Here is a 26,674-nt window from a genome sequence, read left to right as displayed (position 1 = left end):
ATAATATCGCTAGAACTAAATCTATTATAGATACTACGATACTTAAAGTTAATAATAATAAGTTGTTAGAACTAGCTAAGATACTAAACTTAATACTATAAGTTACTAGCAAAGTACTAGAAGAATTATAAGAAGTAATTATTAAATAATACTATAATAACTTAGTATATAGTTACTCTAGTATTACTAGAACTATAGAACTTATTTAACGTAACTATAAGTTTCTACTTATAAAGAATAAGATTATAGCCTTTATCGCTAAGTGCGCAGACTATTAGAAGAATAAGTATAGTATCTACGTGTAAAGGTCGTCCCAAGATAACCTAAGAGTTGGTTCTTAGGGAGTGAGTAAGTAAGGTAGGACAGGTTAGTGTACTAGCACGATTAGAAGATCGATGTAATAGTACGAGGTGTGATAGCACGTTTAGTAGAACGATGTAATATTACAAGAGGTTAAGAAAGAAGTATAATTCTTAGATTAAATACTAGAGTCTTGTATAAAGTTAAACACACTAAGCTATAAGAGTTTAGTGCCTAAGCTATATACTTAAGGTAACTCTATAGTCTTACGAGTCTTAGCGAGTCTTAGTAAGTCCTAGGAGTTAGGACGTAGTAAGGCTAAGTAGAATTTCTGAGAATTTCTATTGTAGCTAATAGCGCTAATGCATGTGACATGCGTAGAACTGTAGAGCAGGTTACGTGTTTCTTAGCGCTCTCTTTGTTCTCGCGGGTTAGGTATTGTTATACCTAACACGGCCGTTAGTCTTCTACAAAACCTAGTGCTTATCTACTTCTCTCTCTATAACTATAACACTACCTCCCTCTTCTCTACTGCATATTCTTATGCTAACTTAATAACTTCCCGTAGTACTTGTTATTGTTACTCTTAGAGTAACTGTATTAATTTAACTAGTGTACTCGCTATAGTTGCCTGTGCGCATTGTTTAGAGAAGAAGTTAGCGTGTAAACTGTCGTTCTTAAGCGACAGGTGTAGAAACTGTTATTGTAATAGGGTAAAGGATTGTGTTCCGGCAGATATTTCTTTTCTAGATTTCTCGAAAATTAATCGCGAGCTTACAAAGTTAGAAGCGCAAGAAGAGGCCGTAGAGGCTTAGCAAGACGCAGATAAGAAAGTAATTGCAGATACGCAGGAACGTCTGCGCGTCTCTCGCAGTAAAATAAAGCGTTTGCAGAAATAGCAGAAGTTTCTAAAGCGGCGAGAGGCGGAAGTCTTTAATGCTAGTTAGGTAGATACGGAGGAGCTAGAGCGTTTAGAGAATCTTAAGCGTTTTAACTAAGAGCTTGCGTCTACAAATTCTAAAGCGCCGGCAGAGGCAGCTACTATTAACTAGTCTTTTCTTTAGGACAACTCCGGTAGTACTGTGCAAGGTGTTAGTAGTAGTTTATAAGGTTTGTATCTAGTTTCTAAGTGTTGTCGCTATCGTTGTATTCTAACTATTTAACTAAGTACTCTGTTCTGTTGTTACGTTATTAATATTCGAGAATTCGTTTAACCTCGAAGACATTATCTTCTTCTGTTTTAAAATAAAAGGTTTTCTAGAGAGGCGTCTTAGGATCTGCTAGTTCTAACATATTAATGTAGAAGCGTAGGTAGATCTTTGCGTTAGGTAGAAGGTTAAGTGTAAATGTAACTAGTCTCTTCTAGTTAAGAATTAAAAACAGTCCGACCTTAACGTTATCGAGCCCTTTGTTAGATCGCTTAATGCGGAGATTCTTTATAAGCAAATAAACTTTATCTCTCTTCTTTAGCTAAGGTGCTGTTTTTCGTTTCTTATTAACATATAAAATGCTTTAGCGTTATACCTTCTCGAGTGTCGCCTTAAGTAACTTATGTACTATCTTTAGCTTATTAGCGGTAGCGATAGCTACTTCTGTCTTTTAACTAGGAAAAGTACGTATAAAGAGATTTAGGTGTCTCCTGTAGTTCGCGTAGAACAGAGTCTATCCTGTAGACTTAGAAAGTTTGTTATTGTACGCTATCTATGCTATAAGCAGTAACAATACCTAGTTATTCTGTTGTTCGTTAACATAGATGCGTAGATATGCTTTTATTGTACGATTTGTTCGCTTAGTTTATCTATCTGTCTGCAGATAATAAGCTATTAATAGCTTTCTCTTAGTTCTAATAGCAGCTAACAAGGTAGTCTAGAAGTTTAAGATAAAGAGCTTGTCTCTATTACTAATAATTAACTTTAGAATACTATAGTGTTAGATAATTTAATTGTTAATAATGTGTGCAAGCTGTACTGCCGTAAAGTTCTTGCGAAAGGCAATGTACTTAGCTTACTTCGTGAAACAATCTACTACTACGAGAATAGCGTTATAGAACACTTATATTACAGAGTCTCTTAAGACTAGTAGGCCTGTAACAAAGTCTATAGAGATGTCTAACTAAGGTTAGTTAGGCAGCTCTATTGCCTGCATTTCTCTGTAGAGTGCGTAGGTACTATGTTTGTTCTTCTAATAGTCTGCGCACTTAGCGATAAAGATAGTAATCTTGTTCTTTATGTGTAGAAACTCGTAGTTGCGTTAGATAAGTTCTATAGTTCTAGTAATACTAGAGTAACTGTGTACAGGGTCGTTATAGTGTTGCTTAATAATTACTTCTTGCAATTCTTCTAGTACTTCGCTAGTAACTCGCAGTATTAAGTTCAGCGTCTTAGTTAGTTCTAATAACCTATTGTTATTAACCTTAAGTATCGCGGTATCTGTAATAGATTTAGTTCCGGCGATGTTATGTCTGCAGCTAAGAGCATTTGCTCTACTGTTGTCTTTCCTAGGTATATACACGATCTTAAACTTATATTAGCCTAATTTCTCTAACTATTAGACTTATCGGCGGTTAAGTTTCTTAGTAGTCGTAAAGTTAACTAAGTTCTTATAATCTGTAAATATTGTAAGTTCTGAGCAGCTTTTAGCGTATACTCTCTAATGTTCTAGGCAGGCGATAATAGCTAGAAGCTTCTTATCGTGAACGTTGTATCGTTCTTTAGGCCCTAAGAACTTGCGTAAGTAGTAGGCAATAAAGTGCTATTTGCCTTCGTGTAGCTAGCTAGCGCAGCCTCTAAGTGCGAGGTCTAACGCGTTAGTTTTAAAACGTAAGAGTTGTTCTAATTAGAATATGCAGAAGCATAGTAGTATAATGCTTACATTCTTAAGCGTCTAGAACGCGTCTTCTGCTTTCTTGCTCTATACGAAAGGCGTATTCTTTCGTGTTAGCCTAGTTAGGGGAATAGCGATCTTAGAGTAGTTCTTAATAAACTGTTAGTTAAAGTTTAGAAATCCTAAGAAGGACTATATCTCCTTAACTGTAGTTAGCTAAGGCTATTTCTTAACGAGCTTAATCTTTTCTTCGCTTATCTGTACTCTGTTAATGCCTACGATATAGCCTAAGAAGAGTACTTCTGTCGCGTAGAATATACACTTCTTTAGCTTAACTCGTAAGTTGTACTAGTTTAGGCACCTTAGTACCGTGCGGACATGTTTAACGTAGTCTTCTTTGTTCTTAGAGTAGACGAGGATATCGTCTAGGTATGCAACAATAAAGATGTCTAGGTGCATTCTTAACACGTTGTTAATAAGTGCCTAAAATGTTACTAGGGCGTTCGTAAGCCTAAACAGCATAATAGTATATTTGTAGTGTCTGTATTGTGTGCAGAACGCTGTCTTCTATTCTTTACCTTTCTTTATTCTAATAAAGTAGTAGCTGTCTCTTAGATCTATTGCTATAAAGATCTTAGCTTTTAATAGTTAATTCTATAGTTCTGTAATATTTAGTAGGAGGTATTAATTCTTAACTGTAATATCGTTAAGCTTTTAGTAGTTAACGCACATTCTTAGTAGTTCTCCTTCCTTCTTTAGAACGAAGAGTATTAGGAATCCTGCTAGTAAAGTAGAGGGTCTAATATAGCCTTTCTTTAAGTCGTCTACTAGCTTCTTCTTTAGAATGTTAAGTTCTATTTCTAACAAGGAATAGATTAGTCTAAAGGGTAGTTTCTTTCCTTCTTCTAGGACGATCTTGTAGTCCTAATCTTAGTGCTTTAGTAAGGCGTCGCTATCTACTACTTCTGCAAAGAGATGTTCGAATTCTTTGTACTCTTTTAGAATGCTTAGAGTTACGCGTTTCTCTAGAACTCTAACTTTATAACTAGGTAATTCTTTTCCTATATTTGTTAAGTCGAACCTTTGTTTCTTAAAGACGTTCTTAGTCGAGGTTAGTTACTTCGCTGTAATTACGTTAATCTCCCTCTTATCTACTATTAGCTTCGTGCGATGCGTAGGTATACTTATAGTTACGTCTAATCTACAGCAGTTAAACAAGAACTCTCTTAACTTCTAGTTAATTTGTAGGTTATATTCTTATAACTAGGGTAGACCTAATATAATGTCGTAGGTAGCTAATCTAAAGACGTCTAGGTCTAGCTTCTTCTAATGTCTATAGATGTTAAGCGTTACTCTAGTAACCTCGTAGGTAATCTCTGTTTTACCTAGCATAGGTTGCCTGTTAGCAACAAATAAGGTGTAACTCTTCTTCTTTCTGCGCGGTTTAAGCCTAGCTTAAAATATTGTTTGTGTAGAGATATAGCTCGCCTAAGCTTCTAAGTCTATAAATGCCTTTATCTATACTTTATTAAGCTTCGCTGGAAGCCTAATAAGTTCTAAAGAGTTTATGCTGTTAATCTTCTTGCTAGCTCCTTCTGTTAGAAGTCTTAGTCTAAAAAAGCCTTTCTAAATCTATAGAAATCTTTAGTAATTATGTGTTTGTCGCAGTTAGAGTGTAGGTAGAAGTACTAGTTGTCTTAGTTACACTCTTGTGCTAGTTATTCTCTAACGTCTTTCTAAAATACTGTCTACATTTAGAAGATCTCTTATAGGTTAACGTGTCTAGGAAAATAGGAAGCGGTTCGCTTGTTCTATAGGTGCACTAGGCACACGTTAGTAGTATATTTAAACTAAGACTATTTACACTTTAGCGTTATCTTGTTTAGTCTAGAGTTCTATTCTGCTCTATTCTTGTCGCTGTAGTAGATTAGACAGGAGTCTGTAACACAGGTTGTCTACGAGAGTTTGTCGTATAAGGCGTTCCTATAATCTATCTAGTACTTAACTTCGGTAAGGCGCCTATCTGTAGGTCGCTTCTTTAACTTTAGAGGTGCTGTCTAGGCTTCCTCTTACTCTGTGTTAGGGAGATAATACGTAGGTTAGTTCTTCTATAACAAGGTAGCGTCTATAGTCTACTTGCATATCTTCTTGCTATTGTAGCCTATCTTCTTAAGTTCCTCTAGAAGATTGTAGTATTTATTAAACTTTTTAAATTCTTTAAAGAAGTTTCTAGATTTAGGGAATTCCTTTAAGGGTCTCTCTAGGTATGTAAGTAGCGTGTTAATCTTAAAATCTAATCCTTTAAGGCATTAGATAATAACCTCGTTGTTACTAATCGTAGGGTCCTCGTAATTCTTAACAGCTCGCTAGACCTAGTCTAGTTGTTTAGGGGTAGGAATAATGTCGACGATGTGTAGTAGAAGGTTTTCCTTGTCTTCTATTGCTTGTTAGGAGAGGTAATAATAGTTCTCTCGCATCTTAGCTATAATGTCCGGGGTCTCGTAGGCGTACTTAATATTAGGTTTGTTAAGATGTCGCAGTAGCTAGTTAATTTGCAACAAGAGTTAGATTATCTAGTTTTCTTAAACGTGTAGTGTAGATAGTCTGTTGTTGTTCTTAAACAGTTCTATCTTTCTAAACTTAGTTTTGTTAATTTCTGTAACCTCTATTAGTTTCTTAGATTCTTTCTCGGAGGAGCTGCACTTGTTCGTAGAGACATCTTCTTAGGTAGTTTTGTTAGGGGTTATAATAGACATGTTACTTAGTCCGCTAGTTAAGCTTCGTAGCTGCTTACGTTAAGGACAGTAGTTAATGCTCTATACTACTCTCTAGTCGTTAGGGTCTACAGGTTGTAGAACATTTAGCTGTCGTACTACTTTGCCTTAGCTCTTGCAGTCTCTTGCTATGTAACCTAGTTTGCTACAGGCGTAGCAGTTAAAGTTCTTCTTCTTCTGCTTCTTGTTATAAAACTTAGGTCGTCTAGGTCTCTTGTTAAGATTGTTAAGGTGCATAGGTTCGTAGCTATTAGTAGCGTACAACCCTAGGATTCTAGGTACATAGCTTTGTTAACGTCCTTAGTTAGAGTACAAACAGCGAGGTTTAGCATAAACCTAGGCGTTCCCGTTTATATTCTTTAGTGCTCGCGTTCTCTATGCAAATAGTCTTTCTTCTAGCTTTAGTCCGTAGAGTTCGTTGTTAATACAGATAGCTTTGTTCTTAAGTTCTTAAAGCGTGTTAATGCTGGTCCCACTTCTTATAAGTTCCGCTCGTACCTAGAGTTTAAGACCTTGTTTGTACATCCGCATTAAAGCGTTGTCGTCCTAGTTAATAACTACCTAGTACTATTAGAACAGGGTAGTGTAATTAGCGGTAGACTGCGTCTAGCGCAGCTGTTAAATCTTCTGCTTAGCGATTACTTTCTCTTAGTAGAGTAAGAAGACTTCGCGCATTCTAATCTTAAAAGCGTTCTAGTCTTCGACTAGGTGCTTGTTGTTCTTATCCTTGATAGTGTTGTCTATGTATTAACAGATAATTAGTCTAGACTACTCTCTAGCGTTGCCTTGTAGGAACGTAGTAGCCTAAACAACTATGTTATTGTCGTCGATCTTGTCCCCTTCGAGGTGGAAGTAAGTATCGACCTAGAGTAGCTAATCTTTGAGCTTGTAGCGTTCTCTATTGTAGATGTTAGGCTTATTACTCTTACTAGTAACTTTTATAGCGTAGGAAGCGGCAGAGGTGTCTATCTTAGTATTACTTATCTTAAGGGTGTTTAAAGTATAAAGGTTGTTCTAAGATAACCTAAGAGTTGGTTCTTAGAGAGTGAGTGAGTAAGGTAGAACAGGTTAGTGTACTAGCACGATTAGAAGATCGATGTAATAGTACAAGGTGTAATAGCACGTTTAGTAGAACGATGTAATATTACAAGAGGTTAAGAAAGAAGTATAATTCTTAGATTAAATACTAGAGTCTTGTACAAAGTTAAACACACTAAGCTATAAGGGTTTAGTGCCTAAGCTATATACTTAAGGTAACTCTATAGTCTTACGAGTCTTAGCGAGTCTTAGTAAGTCCTAGGAGTTAGGACGTAGTAAGGCTAAGTAGGATTCCTAAGAATTTCTATTGTAGCTAATAGCGCTAATGCATGTAACATGCGTAGGACTACAGAGCAGGTCACGTGTTTCTTAGCGCTCTCTTTGTCCTCGCGGGTTAGGTGTTATTATACCTAACACGGCCGTTAGTCTTCTACAAAACCTAGTGCTCGTCTACTTCTCCCTCTGTAACCGTAACACTACGCACTCTATAGAGAAATGCAGGTAATAGAGCTATCTAACTAGCCTTAGTTAGATATCTTTATAGACTTTATTATAGGTCTACTAGTCTTAAGAGACTCTATAATATAAGTGTTCTATAATACTATTCTTATAGTAGTAGATTATTTTACGAAGTAAGCTAAGTATATTACCTTTTATAAGAACTTTATAGTAGTATAACTTATATATATTATTAATAATTAAGTTATCTAGTATTACGGCATTCTAAAGTTAATTATTAGTAATAGAGATAAGCTCTTTATCTTAAACTTTTAGACTACCTTATTAGCTACTATTAGAACCTAAAGAAAGCTATTAATAGCTTATTATCTATAGATAGATAGATAGACTAAGTAAACAAATTATATAATAAAAGTATATCTACGTATCTATATTAACGAATAATAGAATAACTAGGTATTATTACTATCTATAGCATAGATAGCGTATAATAATAAGCTTTCTAAGTCTATAGAATAGACTCTATTCTACGCGAACTATAGAAGATACCTAAATCTCTTTATACGTACTTTTTCTAGCTAGAAGATAGAAGTAGCTATTACTACTACTAATAAGCTAAAAATAGTATATAAGTTACTTAAAGTAATACTTAAGAAGGTATAACGCTAAAGTATTTTATATATTAATAAGAAATAAAAAATAGCACCTTAGCTAAAGAAAGAGAATAAAGTTTATTTACTTATAAAGAATCTCTACACTAAGTAACTTAATAAAGAGCTTAATAACGTTAAAGTTAGACTATTTTTAATTCTTAACTAGAAGAGACTAGTTATATTTATATATAACCTTCTATCTAATATAAAAATCTACTTATAATTCTATATTAATATATTAGAACTAGTAGACTCTAAAACGCTACTCTAGAAAACCTTTTACTTTAAAATAGAAGAAGATAATATCTTTAAAGTTAAATAAATTCTTAAATATTAATAACGTAATAATAGAATAGAGTATCTAGTTAAATAGTTAAAGTATAATAATAGTAATAATATATAAAAACTAGATATAAATCTTATAAACTACTAATAGCACCTTTAGAAGTACTAAGCTTAGTAATAGAAGTATTAAGTATACCTATTATAGTCTATATAGTTAGCGAGAACGTAACACTAATTAATATAGTAGAATAGTTAATATTCTGCACTACCTCTATTTTACTAGCCGCCTCTATATCTAAAGCTAAATAAAACGCTTTTCTACGCATCTATTTCTCTACTTATTTTAGAATTTTCTTATTCTATAGTAACTATAAAATTACTACTACTAATAACTTTTTATTATTATTAATTTTCTTTTAGTACTTCTTCTAAGTATAGTCTAAAGACTTTTAGAATATATTTATATATACTTAACTTAACTAAGTATACTTAGTATACTTTAGATAAGAATCTAGTATAATAAAATAAATAACTTCTTTAAGAAAATAATAGTTATAGAGAGCTTTAGTAGAATAGTTAACTTAAGTAATTTTAGAGCTAAAGCGTAAGCAATATTAGTAGAAAGAGAATATAATAACTACCTTACTTATAATATAGAGTAAGCTTTAGTTATTAATAGAAATAATAAATTAGTTACGTAATTTAAGAATAAATCTATAGAGAAGAAGAATAGTGTTATAATCTAATCTAAAAGATACTCTAGAGGTTAGCGTAATCTCTTTAAAGAATTATATAGTATAGTTATAGAAGTATAGTATAGAAACTACGCTATAGTTACGTAACTACTTATCTATAAGTAAGATAACACTAGTTCTATATAAGCGCTTATCTATAAGCATAAATAGTTAGACTAATAACTAGTAAGATATATTACTACTTATCTATAATTACTTATACACTTATTAAGTATATAGCTTAGATACTAAACTCTTATAGCTTAGTGTATTTAACTTTATATAAAACTTTAGTATTTAATCTAAGAATTATACTTCTTTCTTAACCTCTTGTAATATTATATTATTCTACTAAACGTACTATTATACTTTGTACTATTATATTAATCTTCTAATTATACTAGTATACTAACCTATTCTACCTTACTTACTTACTCTCTAAGAACTAACTCTTAGGTTATCTTAGAATAACCTTTATAGTCTTCTACTAAGTATAGTTCTTATAACTACTCTTCTTAAAGACCTCTATATCTAGTAGACGTAGCTTCTTATATTATATAGGCTCTTAAATTTAGCCTAATATTAACGTAGTAGGTAGAGTAGTTCTACCTAGACTTAGTACACTTAGTATTCTCTTCTAATCCTTAATAATTTAAGTTAGAGCCTAGAGTTACTAGCTTAGTATAGTATATAACTATTATTTCTAAGTTACTTAGTTTAGGTTACTTTATAATTATTATATATAATCTTAAAGCTTCTTTACTTTAAGTGTATAGTTTCTTTCTAGAGAAAAGTTTATTCTACTTTCTCTTAGCTCTTCTTAGTTTATTATATTATTATCTACTTATACTTTTATTATATAAGTAGAGTCTTACTAATCTATAACACTTAATAAGTAGCTACTCTTAATTCTAACTTACTACGTGCAAGAAGAAAAAGTAAAGTAAGATTAATCTTTCTTCTAATATTATAGATAGAAAGAAGCTTACTAATAAGTATATATTTGCTTCTATATATAGAAGAAGAAAGATAAGAGAAGAAAAGTTCTTCTTACGCGTATAACTTACCTCTTATAGGCCTTATACTTTACTACTTTAGTTAGCGCTAAGTTGTACGTTATATAACTAGAACTATTTACTTAATACAGCGTAGCCTCTTATAAGATATAGTTTAAAGTAGTAAGTATAAGTTAGTAAAAATAATAAAATACTAAAGTAAAATTATAGAAGAAAACCTACTTAGAGACTAGTATCTTAGTAATAAAATTACGTTAAAATATTAGAAACATTAGAGGCGTGTACTACTAAGCGTTAAGCCTCTATCCATCACACTCACACTTCGTCCTTTGCCGCAGCCCGTCTCTGGTCAACCGCGTGTTATGCGGACCTGATACGTTTACATCTGCGTCTGCTGTACATGAGTACTTCCAGCGCCACAAGTTTCGCTCGTGCCAACCGCAGCCCCTCAAGCAGGCGTCGCCTTTGATAATGCTTCTTATCACAAATTACTATGATGAGAGACCTGCACATCGTTGCTGTTCTCTATAATGTTATGCTAATGAAAGATTAGATCACCTACGTGTCATTCGAGTACGCTATCACGTATCCTTGGGACCAAGCAAACAGTTTACTTGTATACGCCCATCATAGCATCGACATCGACCCCAACTCATTCCCAGATGTTCATACGCTGCGCCCCTTCCTCCAATCCTACCGAATTCTAGGCTGGCAACAGCAAAGTCCCGCGAGTGGCAGGCCCACGGTCGTACCGAACGCACACAATCGATATCGAAGTCTTCTATACATTCCGATACTACACCAAATGACCATGTATCGTTGTGATATGACGCCCTCGACCGTTGGTCAGTTCCGCGTCTCCTCGCTCGTCGCCATTTAATCCCAACGGCTCTTCGTACTCCCATACTTCCATCGCTCTACCCTATCCATCTCTCGTCCGCTACAAGGTCTTCCGCCTAGAGCCACTCGGGCAAGCAGCAAAGACGTTGCGCTGCGATGGCCTGACACTACAACAAGTTCACGATCGTGCTGAGCATTCTGGCTCCCGATCGGAGCGTTCGGGTTGGCAACACGATGCTCAACAATCACCACCGCGGATGTATTTACCCCACTTGTCGATGCGTCTTCGTCTGCTTCCGTAAGCACGCTCGCTAGCGGTTATGATGGCGTCGCGCTGGTCGAGCGAATTGTCTCTATCCCTCTTGCGGGAGACCGGAGGCGGCGAGATTTTATACTTCTCCATGTATTCCTTCAGGTCTGTTTCACACTGCGATTCCATCTTCTCGCCATCTTGCCTCTTCTTTGGATGCAAAGTGATAGCCTGTTCTGTCCTTCCCTTGCTCGTCTGCGGCTCTTCGGGATTCTGGGCAGTGTTTTGCGTACCAGGGTTACCTTGCGAAACCACCTGTCGCGGTTTGTCTATCGCCTCTGCCATACGACTCTGAGCGCCAACGTCCGCAAAAGCTTCACGGGGAATAGAGCTTGCAAGTACCGCTGAAGTTCGCTTGTTGACTTCATCAGCTTCTGCCCCAGTAGCCGCGCTTGCTAGGCCGGGCTTTTGTGCTTGCAGACTGGTCAGCTCACTGGCGCGATCCAGAGCCCCTGCTACTTCAGCGAGCAGTTGTTCTAATTTTTGGAAAGGTGTGGCTGTGATCTTTGAGAAGGCGAGAGGTGGTAATGCCGACACACCTTCAGACCCAGCGACTGGCTGCCTTTCTGAGGGGTTCACAGGAGCGCCACCCGAATTATCGATCGCAGGCTCTTCCGTCTGCTTATTAAGATGTTCAGCCTTGCTCAACTGTTCGAGCTCTACTTCATCGCTTCCAGCAGGGTGTGTTGGTCCCAAGACACCAACAACAACTTCGTTCTGCCACCTTTTGATACGAGTGCGATCGAGCTGCTTCAGCGACGTCTTGTCCCACCACTCTATGTCGTATGCAATGGTTGGCACTCCATCGTCCCTACTGTCTGCCACGGTAACATTTGCAGCTCTTGCTCTGTCAAACGCATCCTGTGCAGCGTTCTCGGCCTCCTCAAGTGTTACGATGACGTTGTGCCAGCCCTCAAGCCACTTCTGACTGAACTCGATGCGAAAGTCAACATTTGGACGATTGACCTGCTTGGCGATATACTCTTGAAGCTCTTTCTCGTATTCAAGCCGGTACTTGTCGTGCTTCTCGCGGGCTACTTCCAACGCGGCTTTGGTGAATCTATTGCGCATGGCAAGACCTGGGCGCGTAGCCTCAACAGATTGCTTCATGTTGGCCAGCCCTGGTTTCTGTACCCGCGAAATAGAACCTGGGGCGACAACATCCGTCCCGCCATTCCGACTCTGCTCCCAAGGAAGACGCTCCAGCTCCGTGGTAGCAGGAACGAGCTTGGTTTTCACGAAAACATCTTCTTGGATGGCATTCACCTCTTCCACGAGTTTCACCCAGGTGTTCTGTATCTCCTGAAGATATCGTGGTAATTGCTCCCGTTCCTTTTTCGCGGCTGCGTGCTTGTGTGCTATGTCGTTGCATTGCTTCACAAAACCAGTGGCTTTGGATTCTTCCTCTGGTGTCAGCACCTTTTCTCCTAAGCCATCGAAATAACTATCAGCTTCTCTCTTGGCGTGCGAATGTTCTGCAGTCAAGCGAGCGTCTTCCGCAAGTAAGTGGTCTAATCGCCGCCCGACCGCCTCCCGTGTATGTCGAAACTTGCGGCCAAACTCGATTTGCTTTTGGAGTTTCTGAGAGAGCTCGTGTGAGAGCTGTAATGCCAAAGTACTTTCCTCTCCATCAGCACCCGTAACCTTAACCATGCGAGCCGGTCCACGAGTATACATGCGGCCACCGTCTTCTCCGCCGACCCACATTGACGCCGGGCAATCTTCCTTTCTCTCCGTTTTGCCGCTCTTCCTGAGCTCTCTCTGCGGACTTTCTTTCATGATCGACTCGATATATCTTTCAGTTATGACCGTAGATTTGGGATCAGGTGGATGTGTCACGCGCGAATTCTCTCGTTCCTCTAGCGTTGAGCTAAGTCGTCCTTCGCCGTATGGCAGACCCGAAACGCCTGAATTTGATTCAGGCAGTGGCGCCGGCGCTGATTTTTCACTTTGGGTTGTTCCCGTTGTCGAGCGATCTTTGATCTCGCCGGACGCCCTTCTTTTGTGACTTTTCATCGCGTTTCCTAGGGCCACAGGGCTTGAGGAGATGTTGTCGATGACGAGTCCAACACTATCACTCGTGCGACTGGGGTCGTCGGTCAGTTTTTGTCGCTTGTTGCCAAGAAGACGATCTGTACCAGAACTTCCAATGGCCGCCCGCAGGCTCCGTCTTCGGGGAGGAGTACCATCGGGCTCTGAATCAGCGCTTGTGTGGGACATATCCTGCTGTCGCACGGGCTTGAGCTTGGAAATACCATCACCTCCAGCAGCATTCGAGTGGTTTTCGTGGCTTTGACAGTCCATACTGTGAGATTTGGTTCCGATGGCAGCCTTTGTCTTTGTAGTATGTCCTGTAAATGTGCGCGATTCCAGGTTCCGGCAATGGCCCAAGCGCGTCAAACGTGCTCTTTGTCCGTATGTCGAGAAGAACGGACGTACAAAGCAAGTCAAAGCTGATGGCTAATCTCAAGATCTGCTTTTTGTAAATCCAGGAAAGAAGATCATAAGTGCGTTTTACTGCAGCTGCTAGCGAGGCGGTGCACTCAGTCCTGTACGTGATTCCACGCATTATGACCTCAAGAACCATGGAGGTCACGCGTAACGATTGGCTATTGAGCTGTACAATCGTGCTGATGTGGAGGATGAAATCTGATGTGCGCTCAATAGCGACAGCGAATCCGAAGCTGTGTTGGAGATCGACTTCGAATATTGCGCCTTCTTCCAATTCTGTTCAACATACGGCTTTGCATCTCCTTACACGTGATTCACGAGAAACGAATTCTCCAGTGAAGGAACACTTTCTCCTCGCGAGTGCATAGACCAAATCACGTTGCCTGCGACCCGCTCCCATAAGTGGTAAGCTCCGAGCTTTTCGTGCCCAGAAACCGCAGCTTTAATATGAGAGAATACCGCTCGCCCCCTGCTCTAATCACTTACACGCCCTTCTACCCTGCTCATTTCCCACGTTCGCCTTCCAACGCAACCCATTCAGTACCTGCAAAACTGCTCCACTACCAAGGCCCAGAGACGCTCGTAAAATGGCTGCGCAAGCTGATCGCGACACCTATGGTAGGACCCACCCAGTTCATGATCTCTCAATGCAGCTTACTGATGTTTCGTAGATGACGCAGTCCAACGTACTGCTCATGTAGGTCGAGATTCCGGCTCATCAACTCCCCGTTCGCCTACACATGAGTCGCAGCCTTCAAGTACCTCGAAACTGTCTGAGACTTCGACCGTTAACAACGTCGCCGTCAATCTCGAAGGGTCGCATGACGCAAAGATTACCAATGTCAGCTTCAGCCATGGCGAGGACAATAGTTCTATCGGTAACTCCAATGCCAGCTCCGAAGTCCCAGGTTAGTGACTGTCTCTCCTCGCGGTCAAAAACCCCCTAGTGCACGATTTGTATCTAGATCTGCTTGTCACACGGCATCTCACAAAAGGGAGGAATCGAACAACCATCACCCAGCAGTCCACATTACTTTGGGGCCGTTGTTAGGTCCGGTTTCCGCTCTGAATGTAGACACTAGTTCACCTGTTCGATTTTCACTTTGTATGAGATGACGGTGTTGTCGAGTTCTCTAACGCTTGGTTACTCTGGTAAACGATCCTAACAGATGTTTTGTAGGCACTGTATCAGTACCGGTTGACCTTTCGGAATTTCATCCTGGTACAGCGTCCCCCGTTGCGCCCGCCACCTCGGCGCAGACCGGTCAACCTAGACCACCGCAAGTGAACGAAGGCGATCATGTTCACTTCCCCATTTCTCCAACGACGCCCTTAGCCGTTGGTGTTCGAGCAAATCCGCCGAGAGCAAGACCAACAATAGGGCTTGTTGAACAACGACTTATCGATGCCATAGAAGAGGCTTTCGCTGACCCTACGTTCCCCTGGCGTATCCGCGATATGGAGCCAGAAGCTCCAATTCGAGGCTTGAAGATCATTGTCGACTTCATGGAACAGATTGCAAAGCCAGTGCATTCCAGCAGCTTCAACGTTGGCGACCTTGTTGATATGATAGTAGCCGAACCGACTACTGATCAAGGCGTTCACGAGCGTTCTGAAGACCACCTCGTGAATACAAACTACGGGATCTTCGTCATAAAATCGCGGCCAGGTATAGTTGTTGAAAAGTTCGAGGAATACTGTATGGTCGCCGAATTAGGCCGTCGCAATAACAGAATTCTGGACGGACTTTCGCTCATGGGCCTCATAGAGCGCATGGGAGTTCTACCATCCGACGCTGCTCCATTTGATCTTGCTACTCTCTCGGAAGACCACGAGCTCTATCGCCTGATATATGACCCTGTAAGAGTTGCGGAGAATGTTGGTCGTGGTAAACCATTCGATCAGTGTTCTATTGTTCAGCCTGATTGCCAGCATCCTTGCAGGTACACCGATCTTCTGGTTCTTAAGGGCAGGCTCGCAACTAAGGATATGGCAAGACTTCTTGCTACAATTAAACTAGCGAAACAGCTCCGGACTGAGCTGCTGAATCGGACCACAGGGCCACTCCGTGGTTACCTGCCGACTCAAAAGATATACCGTAGACCACAAGGTGCATCAACCGAGTCTAAGCGCAGAGAATACGATGAGCTCATGGGGTTGCTAGCAATGCTCAAGCGCAAAGCGCGAGAGGCAACAGACCCTGCAAATAATCCGCCTCCGACCGACCGGCGCGACATCACAACAACAAGGTTCCGAGATCAAGTCATCTCACTAGGCGATACAGCCTCCGATGACGTAACGGGTACTGTGCAGACTTTGTCCTCGATGACAGCACCAACTGCGGCCAAATTCGTTGCCACGAGCAGCATTCATCCGGACCGTCGCCCCAGCATGGAAGTTTCTGCGCTCATACAAGCGATCGAGCAAGACTCCCGCATCGCCTGTGAGTCTGCCTCTATGCAAATTATCCCTATACAGGTTGCACGAGACATCGCGCGAATAGAATGGGAAGAGATGGCTAATGACGCTGACCTGGTTGGTGTCAATCTTCCTTCCAAAAAGCGGAAATTGGACGAAATCACAAAACTCCATAAGGAGGCAGACTCACAGAGCATGGGTCCTATGACGATACTCCGGGGTATCAAACGTCTAAAACAGAAGGTGAGGGGCTCGATATTATCCGACGAGGACTCGCGCACTGAAGCTATGCGCCTTTATTCCGAGCTTGACAGTGTCACCACGGGAATGGAGAAGCTGCAAGCGAAATCCACTTTGTTCCTCGATAGGGACTAAAATCTGCTCGCTGCTATCACCTGCTGTCTACAAGTCAGGGTGCTTGCTCTAATGCAAGGCACAGTGTCTTGGTCAGCCGTGTATTCTTCTTTCCGGACTCTGGAACCCCTGTTTGAAGCCTTACCCGCTAATATCTTAACGGAAAACTGGTGTTTTTCCAATCAGCATTGACCGGATACGAGTAGCCATTTCTCCTTGTGTTGAGTGCGGTTAACTGTTCGGGATTCTTGCTTTCACCTACGTCTTGTCTAGCGCCAACAGGGCAATCAACGCGGACTGATCGTTTGGACTTTCGGTGGGTCGATTAATACGGGCTGGCATAAATATGCAAGCTCGTGGTATATTTGATCTAGGATGCAATATATGCAAAGTCAGTAACTGAATGCGTGTTCATATTCATCTTTTTCAGCGCATACTCCTCCTGGCGTAGGTCGATTGGGTAATGAAGACGATAAGGAGCTGAATACCTTTATTCTCTACGCTAGCAATGATGAAAGAGGTCATTAGATACAGCGCAAATACAGGGTTCAACATCCTCGACTCGATCGGCCTCTAAGTACTTGACTAAGCTATTATGGCGCGCCAGTGGATCGACGTTCCTCTTCACTACCCCTGTACAGAAGTCGTAGTGAATATTCACCCCTTCCCAGTTAGAGCTAGGGTCTCTTCGGTTGATCCTGATTGGTCTAGCAAGGTTCACGAGACTTGCGCTTCCACCTGAGTATAACAGTCTGCCCTGCGTCCACGCAAGCTTTGCCATAGCAAACGCGAGTCTATGAATGAGTGGAGGAGCTTAAAATCGGATATCAACCCTCCACTATCATTCGGCCGCTCATTATACTTGCGACCGCAACTGCAACTCCACCGCTGCAGCAAAGTCGCTTCTCGAAGACGTGCAACCCAGACCGATAACTACTTTCTATTGGCGCTTCACTATGACAATCCAGTCCGAAATCGAAAACGGTAAGACAGTCTAGCAAACGGTCGGAAATATACGAACTAATCTTCCAGGCGATCCTACCACTCATCGACCAGCATCACGTGACCATGACGAGATACCCGCCACTTCAGACCCCGATCCTTCGCAGAAAATTACCATCAACTCTGCTCGCGCTGATCCAGATCATGATACGGACGAAGATGGCGGGAAAGCGACAACGCAGCACCTCAGTCCCAACGACAACATCGTGGAGGCTGATGCGATGGTCGAGCAAACAGACCATGAACATGAAGTACGACAGCGCCTTCGCGACAGGTACCAGGTCGGTCAAGTGTTTTGGACTTTTATCAACAATCCAGATGCTGACCTAAGCCCCAATGGCGTGGGCGGAAATCGGGACATCACACTTGGGGGCTTGCGGCTGGCAGGTTGGCGACCTGTCATTGTTCTCGATATATTCTCGGAGTTTTGCTCAGTTGCGGAGATGTGTCATCCAGGCCGTCAATACTTCGACGGACTATCACTCCGTGAACTTGTGGAGCGTGGTCACGTTGTTATGGACGCCAGCGAAAGTTTCGATTACGCGTCCCTTCCCGAGGATCACCACCTCTTCCGCTCTATTGGAGAACCTTTCAGGGTTAATTATCATAATGATGAGGGAAAACAGCGGCTATTAGGATGGTCATTAGTGCAGCCACTGCGTGTTCACAGCCCAGATTTCGAGCATATGGGTACACTCTGTGGTCATCTTACTGAGGAATCTACTGCGCGATTGTTGGCAGTTAGGAAAAGCAGTTGCCGCTTGTCAGAGACTGTAGAATCAGTATACGACCTCGATTTTACGCGAGCACCGATCCCCAACCAGCTTACGCCAGAGTATCGAACAGCAATACTGTGGATCAAGAATGAGATTCGCCGACTAGTACCTCCTCCCGGTAGTCCTGCGACCGCCAACGACGCACGTCTAGATATCAGTGAGCTTTTCGACTTCTCCTCAACTATACCCAATCGCGGGCACGCAGTCTCACCGTCTCTCATCATGAAGAAAGCCAGAGACGCGTCTTATGAATACTTGAAATCTGCAGAAATCACCAAAGTCCAGACCGAGAGCCTACTTTATCAGGCAGAGGAGGAGTATGACGATATTCAAGCTAATTGGTGGGCATCTACTGCCGAGCGAAACAGTCTAAGGCGCAAGCGGAATGATGCCGAGGCGGAATGGGAAGTGGCATTACTCCAGGAGAAGGGCTATGGAGAGCTTTTCATTGAGCTCATAAATCTCCTCCCTGATCAGTCCCAGTTCCAGGGCCAGGGTGAGGACGTGCAACTTTGCTCGACTCTATCCCGCAAGTTCACCAAGGTTCAGATCGATGTTTGGAACGCCAGAGCCTTTCTTGATCAACGTAGGCGCACTCAGCTTTCTCAGCAGCGGTCTTGCATTAGCTGCATCGCAGATGTATCTTGAAAACATGGGCTTCATCTACGCCACGTTAGAGACTAGTTCTCGAGCATCTCATCGATTTTCAGCGAAACAACAAAGTGTGTAGAGCTAGCTATAAGGTAGTGCAATCAAGTACTTGTTGTACATACAACGTGTACTCAAAGTTTGACAGCCCATGCAGTGCCTTCGATCAATCCACTATACTTTCTGAACAGTCGTATAGCCGCTGACGAACTTGCGTATTTTAACTGTGGTCACAGCGTCTTACCCCTTCGTCATAACACCACCGCCATTAGCTCCAATAACCTGACCAGTAACCCATCCAGCCTCAGGCATACACAGTAACCCAACAACCCCAGCGACCTCCTCCAGATACGCCGGTCTTCCACCCAGATCCTTTGCCGCCGCAATCGTCTCCTCCGAGTCAATACCTTCTCTCGTCGCAGCCAAAGGCGCCATGTAGTTCAGCGACCAGGCTCTCTCCAACATCTCCTTCGGGAGGCTTGTATACATGCCGGTAGCTATCGCACCTGGATTGATGGCGTTGACTGTGCAGCGTTCGGCGAGTTCGCGAGCCCAGACCCTTGTCATTGCTTCAAGAGCGCCTTTGGTGCCAGCGTAACAAGACTGCCACCAGAAGCCCATCGAAGTTGTGATACTGGAGACGTTGATCACACGACCGGATCTGTCGTTCGGAAGATACGGCAGTGCAGCCTGTAAGATGAATAGTGGAGCGCGCGCATTCAGGTTGAAGGTGGCTTCGAAGTCGGATAGTGCGACTGAGCCCATCGGCGCTGGATTGACGACTGCCGCATTGTTCACAAGTATGTCGATCTGGAATTTGTCGTTGTTGCTGAAAGCCAATTTCGCCGCATCGATGAGCTGGTCCGGGCCGTCGGGTGTAGTAATATCGACTTTTGCTACTAATGTCTTGATAGAGTGATTGGCTTCCAGCTCTTTAGCTAGAGCGCTCGCATTTTCTGTGGACGATCCCGAAGTGTAGTTGATGACGATATTTGCTCCCTTGGAAGCCAGATGGCGTGCCAAAGCAGCACCAAGGCCTTTTGAAAGTCGATCAGCATGTTCTCTTCATCGGGGTCGCGAAAGGAGGGACATGCATACCGCGCGATGCACCAGTGATGATTGCTAACTTATTCGCCAAAGGTCTCGTCATTGTCGATGTTGGTGCTAGGTTGAGATAGTACTGTCGCCGCCTAGTTGCCCACTTTAGTCGAACGTAACCTACTTGATACTTTTATGCCCGCATATATGCCAACAAATCTTGCATAAACACCAATAGTTTGGCGAATATTCCATCCCGGATGCTGCATGTGACAGTGATCCTTCGCGTAGGCGGAAGAACATGGGTATGTCCCGCGGGTGGGGATAGGCTTGGCTAGATCGGCAGAGAAAGAGGGATACATGTCACTGGCCCGCCTCACCATCTTGATACTCTGGCTTTAGAACTGCGGTCCGCTGTGTCTCTTGCGAACTGAGCAAACTTCCAAGTCCCCACAGCACTCCTGGTCAAACTTGTATACCGTCTCATTTTGACTGCTTCCCATCGAATCGACCATCATGAGGCTGCAAAATCGAGTTGCAATAGTAACGGGCTCGTCCCAAGGTATCGGACGAGAGATCTGTCATCAGTTCTTCGTTGAAGGAGCCTTGCTCGTATGCGCAGATCTTAGACCTATTGGAAAGGGCGAAGACACTGCTACACACGAATGGATCATCGGCAAAGGCGGACGGGCCGTTTTCGTTGAGACCGATGTCAGTGTAGCCATCAGCTGGGAGGCACTCGTTGCGCGAGCGGTGGAGGTATATGGTCGACTTGATATGTAAGTATTCATCCAGCTATCATATGTACACTCATGTAGGAGAAGTAACTGATATCGTTGCCCTGAAAGAGTGGTCAATAACGCTGGCATCTGCACGGAGGCCAGCAATCCACTGCCCATCGATCAAGTCGACGAAGATATGTTTGACGCGCACATGCGTATCAACACCCGAGGCGTTTTCCTTGGTTGCAAATATGCTGTTCGTCAATTCAAGGCACAAACGCCGCACACCAATGGTATGCGCGGCTGGATCGTGAACCTCGCTTCGATGGTATCCAACATCGGTATGCAGGGCCTCAGTAAGTTGGTCCACGCGAGAACATACGATGATTTTGCTTTTGGCGTTGGGCTTACACGTTCCAGCTGGGTATACGGCGTCCAAGGGTGCTGTGGCTTCGATGACGCGAACCATTGCGCTGGATGTTGCGAAAGAAGGCATAGTCGCCAATTGCATTGCTCCTGGATGTAAGTCACCCTTTTCAGTATCGCATGGGCCACTCTAATGTCTTTTGCCAGTTTCGCAAACTGCAATGCTCGAGGATGCGCTTGGTGGGGCCTTGTCGTCCGCAGCGGACGCGGTCAAAGCCTCTATTCCTCGCGGCAAATTCGGCCACCCCCACGATCACGCAAGGGCTGCGGTCTACCTCGCTAGCGACGATGCGCAGTGGGTCACCGGACAGGTGTTGAATGTTGATGGTGGCTTAACAGCACAATGAGTCTTGCAAAATTTGCTGTGCATCGGGTCGCACGTCCAATCAGGTGCCCAGGTGGTCTTACAGATAGCCCGCAGGTACTGCCTCCGGAAACGTCTGGACTTCTTGTTAGCCCTCAGAATTGAAGTCTGTCTAGAACATGAGAGCTCTCGCATATACTGTAACTCCATACCGGTTGTGGTTGTGCCTGCATGGCATGCAATGTGCCGGCAGCGGGCGAATTTCAAGGATATCGCGCTACAGCCCGTTTTGGCCGCTCTTCCGCCTTCCCCGCCCGGGGCATCTGTGCGTCAGGCTCCCCTCTCAAGCTTCCCTCCCAGTATTGATCAGCCACTGCCTTCCATACCCTCTTCTCATCTAGTCATTTGTTTTGCCATCAAAGATTCTCTCGGGTCGTTGACCTCCCGTAGCACATACTGCATCCTTGGCGGGCGTGGCAAGCGACGTGGGGCCGACAGCGGCGCATGGACTCGGAAATATCATGACCATGCCGCATCCTCGCATGTCACATGCGCAAAGCGCGGTTCATTGGTAGCACTGACTGCTCGACCTTGTCAAATTCACATGAGGCCTTGTCGTTAGACTTGAATTTCGCTGCAAGGCGCTACTTTAGGAGGAGGATGCAACCTTGGCAGGATCATTGCCTCAGCACGAGGGATTACCAACATTCAGAGGCAAGATCTTGTCTCAGGTTCCGAAGAGGATGTGCGTGAAGCTCAAGATGGTAGCAGTATTGTTCATCTTCCTGGACATCTCTCGTCAAGGGATCCATGAAAGGGGACACTCACGAAGCACGGGTGCTTTCCTACTGTCAGCACATAAAGTAGTCATGGGGAAGGAGAGGAGACTTCATCGAGCATTATGCCTAGTCCTACCTCCCCCTCGCTGGCATTGGCCGTCCTTGTTTTGCTTCCTTTCGATATCATCACTTGGGCGCTTCGTTTTCATGTCCGACTTTCTAGAAAAGCATGGGGTCCAGATGACTGGTCTATGGTAGCTGCAATTGTACGAACACGTCGGGTTCTACCAATGTCACATTTGCTTATGAACAACAGCCACTTTTCATCATATCAACGATGGGTATGCTTGGAATCGCCTTCACAGGAGGTGGAAAGAGGGACGACGAACTTACAGTCAACGAGAAGCAGACAGCTATGTTTGTAAGTCAAGCAGCGTATCCACAAGGTTAATCATGCTCACTATATACAGTGGTGGTCAGTTCTGCCATGTTACAGACTGCAAGCTCGACAATGATTGACTTCGTATAGGTTCATCATGCAAACTATGTTCTGCCTTGCTGCCATCCCCGTCAAATGGGCCATTTGCTTCACCTTACTCCGCATCGCCAATGGCAAAAAGGCATATGAGTGGTCAATATATGCGATTATGGCGGCGGTCGCGTGCGTCATGGCCTCGACGACTATATACGAGTTCTTCCACTGCACACCAATTGCAATGAACTGGAAAGCTGTGGAGGGAGGCACCTGCAAGGCGCAAAGCAACATTACTGGATTCAGCTTTGCGCTCTCTGCGGTTTCAATCTTCTCGGATTGGTTTTGCGCAATCATGTGAGTCTTACCGAAGTATTTGCTTGTGTCTTGACTGATCGTGGCATAGTCCCATTCCACTCCTTTGGAACGTCCAGATCGATCTCCGCGTCAAGATATCCATCATCGCCCTCCTCGGGCTCGGCATATTCGCATCAACAGCAGCCATCGTTCGCCTCACCGTAACACTCAACCTCAGCGCGACAACAGACTTCCTCTACTACGCTATGCCCGTAGCTGCATGGGCGCATGCTGAGCTTGGGCTTGGCGTTGTTCTTGCAAACCTTTCGGCCTTGCGTCCCCTTCTCGAGAAGATGCTCGACCTTGGCTCGACATTGCGCAGCAGCAAGAAGCGTACCGGCGACCAGGCGTCTGGTGATGCATACGTGGAGCTTGAGGAGGGTATCGGCAGTAAAAAGAGGACAACGTTGTCGAAGAGGCTCAGCGGGCGAACAGGAATCAAAGCAGCTGTTGGTATTGGAGAAGATCTGGACGGTACCTCATCTCTAGGTGACGATGATAGGTCTACGCGCAACATCATGAGCCGACACGGGCCGCATAACATCCAGATAGACCATGAGTATGAGGTCAGCTACGAGAAAACGAAAGGCCATTGAACAAGACTAGCGGCTGGACACGTGCAATGAGGCAGAGAAAACTTAGAGCCGATAATTGAGCGTCTGATGTATGGTGAGCTGTAGCACATGATCATACACGATAGCATATTAAAAACAGCTGCCTTTCGTTGATGAATTCTTGCGTCCTTCGCCAGTCTGTGAAGATTGTAGATAAACAGCACTTGGATCTAGAGCTCATGGATCGGAGCACAATAGACCCCTGTCGCTGATGCACGGCTGATTAGCCACGCCTGCGACTGCTATCAATGTCCCAACCGTCACGAAACGACATGCAGCATACCCTGGCTTAGGACACATATCAAAACCCTTGCATATATTGCCCATTACTCGACAGATGCTACAGTCACTAGTCCGAGCGTTGAGCACAAGCACAACGCTCGTAAGAGGTGAAGCCATTCTTTTGGCCAATCTCCATGTACAATCTCCTTCGCTGAGAACGGAAGTCCCTTGACATGGGCTTGTACGCTATGGGCACTGCGCTTGCGGATCAATGTTCCTGGAACGATGCTGCATGCGCTACTGCATCCCGCTATCTAGGACTTTTGGCGATCAAGATATCGACTGTGCGAGAGGGGAAGCTATGGCAGTCTGAGGCAAGCCTATGGCTATGATGATCTAGACATGAAATCGTTTTAGTATAGCTCTTGGTCCTATACACACGTACAGTCGCTTCTTATCTTCACCTTAACCTCCCATGCTTTCTTCTCTCACCCCAAGGCAGTGTCCTCGTTGAACAAGATGTCTCACATCGACAGCAACAACAATTTGCCAGACACCTTGCGCGAGAAGCATAATCCAGAACCAGACACATCTCCCATCTCCCTCGACCCCGAAGAAGCAGATCGGCTACGATCACAAGCACTTTCAACAGACGTCTCCAAATTACGGAATGGTTATTTCCTCAGTGCAAGGATCGTTGGCTCGTTCTCTGGAACTGGAATCGTCGTACTTGCGACGTATTTCCAGTTCCAAGCCTTAGCTGCTGCTATATCTTCTGTCAACGCCGACATCGGGCCAAGCGCCAACGTTGCCCTTGTCAGTACGGTGTGGACGGTGTCGCAGCCTATCTCGCTTTTGCTGTTCGGTCGCCTCAGCGATCGCTTTGGGCGACGGAACTTTGCCTTGGGTTCATGCGTGCTTGCGATCATTGGTGGGATCGTCGCGGCCACAGCGCAGTCTATTGAGACATTGATCGGAGCCGAAGTTATCATGGGCATCGCATCTGGAGTGCCAGCAGCCTATCCACTTCTAGCGGGCGAGCTCGTGAGTAACAGGTACAAATATGTTGGTACTGCTCTAGTCGTCGTGCCAAATGTAATCGCAACGGGCTTTGGGGCATACATCGGCCTGCGATTGGTTCAGGTCGCTGATTGGCGATGGATCTTCTACATATACATTATGATGATGGGTGAGTCAGCATTCATCACGACATCTTGACTTGCTAATCATCATCACAGTCCCCGGCGCTGTGTTGTGGTTCTTCTTCTACCATCCGCCTTCCTATACCCAGCTTCACGGCAAGAAGTCCAGCAAGATCGCCGAACTCAAGAAGGTCGACTGGACAGGGGTCACCCTTTTGGTAGCTGGTCTGGCTCTTTTCCTGCTTGGCATCTCTTGGGGCGGCCCTGCACAGCCGTGGTCATCTCCAAGGATCCTCGGTCTTTTGCTCTCGGGTGCAGTGGCCATCATCGCGTTCATCCTCTACGAGGTCTTCTTACCGCCGGTGCAACCGATCGTTCCAATGCGCTTCTTCCGCGACATACGTGGGTTCACCTGTCTGGAAGTCATTTCCGCGACTTACGGTGTCATCAATATCGCGCTTTTTGTCATGTGGCCACAACAAGTTGTCTATATCTTTGGTTCCACTGTTAGTTCCTGGGAAGAGACCGCATGGCTTTCAACAACAGCTGCATTCGGTCTTTGGGGCGGGATAGTCATCCTCGGTCCTCTTATGTCGTGGATTGGCCACATCAGATACCAGATCTTGGTGTCTTCGATCTGGATGACTGCTTTCCTTGGTGCAATGGCCAGCATCACGGTGGAAAAAAAAGCTCGTGCGATTGCCTTTTCGTTTCTGGCGGGTTGGACCATTGGGTGGGGTGAGGTCATCGCCGCGATTGTCGTACAGTATGTAGTTTCGGATCAAGACCTCGGTGTTGCGTTCTGTAAGTTCTTCGTTTACAACCTCGTGAATGTACCATTGCTGACTGGTGATAGCTGTGATCTCAGCGTCTCGCACTATCTTCGGTTCCATCTTTACCGCCGCATTCATCGCAGTCTATACGAATAAAGTGCCGGGCTACCTTGCATCCATAGTACCTCAACGCGTTTTAGCGGATGGACTGCCGGAAAGCTCGTTAGGCGCGCTAATGACAGCTGCCGCGGCCGCCAACCAAACAGCTCTTCTAGAAATCGATGGCATGACACCGGAGCTGCTTCGCACCACCAACATAGCTATCAGCGATGCTTACTCCAGATCGTATGCTTACGTATACTACTTCGCTGTCGCTATCGGGGTGCTTGCGATCGTCGCGTCACTGTGTATGCGCGATTTCGATGGCTATCTTACTGGTCATGTATCGAGGCAGCTGTACCGCAAGAGAGACACTAGCACTGACCCATTAGAAGCTACCACACAGGTAGCTGGTCAAGGCTTGGTCGACGATAGCGACGGTGCCACGAAGGCCTGATGTGGTCTCTAGATATGATGGCCTGGATTTGGAGAAGATGTTTGGGATGCGCAAGCTGAGAGCGCCCGGTTTCATGCATTTGGATGCATTTGCGTGTCGCTCTTCACCTCGCGGACATCCCGCGATTGCGATTCGGCCAAGGAGTACACGATTGGTCTACGGAGAAACGTAGCATGAAACTGCTGTAGCCACGGTGGAAGTAGCATCGATATTGATAAGTGCTCGTACAACGCGCAAGACATGATGCAAATGCGCTCGTGAGATCGCGAGGTTTGGCACTCGTTTCCCTGTGATGATCGCGCCAAGCCGCTAACTGTTCTGGGCTTAGATGTGTCATGCCATCAATTGATGACGTGATCGAAGTTGCACAGATCGCGCTCATCCGCAC

At 44.1% G+C, this 26,674-nt stretch overlaps 7 protein-coding genes across 7 annotated transcripts; 5 read left to right on the top strand and 2 right to left on the bottom strand.

Annotated features, from left to right (window-relative positions):
- Nucleotides 1-11,160: 11,160 nt before the first annotated feature.
- J4E90_008965 (uncharacterized protein) lies at nt 11,161-13,536 on the bottom strand (the record flags this gene model as incomplete). Its single annotated transcript, XM_051438486.1, has 1 exon — nt 11,161-13,536. The coding sequence occupies one exon, from the start codon at nt 13,534-13,536 to the stop codon at nt 11,161-11,163; it is 2,376 nt and encodes a 791-aa protein (XP_051287796.1).
- Nucleotides 13,537-14,270: 734 nt separating this feature from the next.
- J4E90_008964 (uncharacterized protein) lies at nt 14,271-16,476 on the top strand (the record flags this gene model as incomplete). Its single annotated transcript, XM_051438485.1, has 3 exons — nt 14,271-14,301; nt 14,355-14,591; nt 14,864-16,476. The coding sequence occupies 3 exons, from the start codon at nt 14,271-14,273 to the stop codon at nt 16,474-16,476; spliced, it is 1,881 nt and encodes a 626-aa protein (XP_051287795.1).
- A 935-nt stretch (nt 16,477-17,411) lies between these two features.
- J4E90_008963 (uncharacterized protein) lies at nt 17,412-18,881 on the top strand (the record flags this gene model as incomplete). The annotated part of the gene is made up of 3 exons (XM_051438484.1): nt 17,412-17,439; nt 17,488-18,819; nt 18,871-18,881. The coding sequence occupies 3 exons, from the start codon at nt 17,412-17,414 to the stop codon at nt 18,879-18,881; spliced, it is 1,371 nt and encodes a 456-aa protein (XP_051287794.1).
- Nucleotides 18,882-19,121: 240 nt separating this feature from the next.
- J4E90_008962 (uncharacterized protein) lies at nt 19,122-20,031 on the bottom strand (the record flags this gene model as incomplete). The annotated part of the gene is made up of 2 exons (XM_051438483.1): nt 19,122-19,918; nt 19,980-20,031. The coding sequence occupies 2 exons, from the start codon at nt 20,029-20,031 to the stop codon at nt 19,122-19,124; spliced, it is 849 nt and encodes a 282-aa protein (XP_051287793.1).
- A 404-nt stretch (nt 20,032-20,435) lies between these two features.
- Nucleotides 20,436-21,414, top strand: J4E90_008961 (uncharacterized protein; the record flags this gene model as incomplete). The annotated part of the gene is made up of 4 exons (XM_051438482.1): nt 20,436-20,698; nt 20,768-20,997; nt 21,062-21,163; nt 21,215-21,414. 4 exons carry the CDS (start codon nt 20,436-20,438, stop codon nt 21,412-21,414), a joined length of 795 nt encoding a protein of 264 aa, XP_051287792.1.
- Nucleotides 21,415-22,487: 1,073 nt separating this feature from the next.
- J4E90_008960 (uncharacterized protein) lies at nt 22,488-23,575 on the top strand (the record flags this gene model as incomplete). Its single annotated transcript, XM_051438481.1, has 3 exons — nt 22,488-22,567; nt 22,680-22,979; nt 23,029-23,575. The coding sequence occupies 3 exons, from the start codon at nt 22,488-22,490 to the stop codon at nt 23,573-23,575; spliced, it is 927 nt and encodes a 308-aa protein (XP_051287791.1).
- Nucleotides 23,576-24,334: 759 nt separating this feature from the next.
- On the top strand, nt 24,335-26,286 carry J4E90_008959 (uncharacterized protein; the record flags this gene model as incomplete). Its single annotated transcript, XM_051438480.1, has 3 exons — nt 24,335-25,004; nt 25,054-25,761; nt 25,814-26,286. The coding sequence occupies 3 exons, from the start codon at nt 24,335-24,337 to the stop codon at nt 26,284-26,286; spliced, it is 1,851 nt and encodes a 616-aa protein (XP_051287790.1).
- Between the last annotated feature and the right edge of the window lie 388 nt (nt 26,287-26,674).

Source organism: Alternaria incomplexa (genome assembly GCF_024043165.1).
Source record: "Alternaria incomplexa strain BMP 0042 chromosome Unknown scaffold_14, whole genome shotgun sequence".
In the NCBI taxonomy this organism is placed as follows: domain Eukaryota; kingdom Fungi; phylum Ascomycota; class Dothideomycetes; order Pleosporales; family Pleosporaceae; genus Alternaria; species Alternaria incomplexa.
The sequence above is the reverse complement of the archived record's forward strand: the minus strand, read 5'-3'. Positions and strand labels throughout refer to the sequence as shown.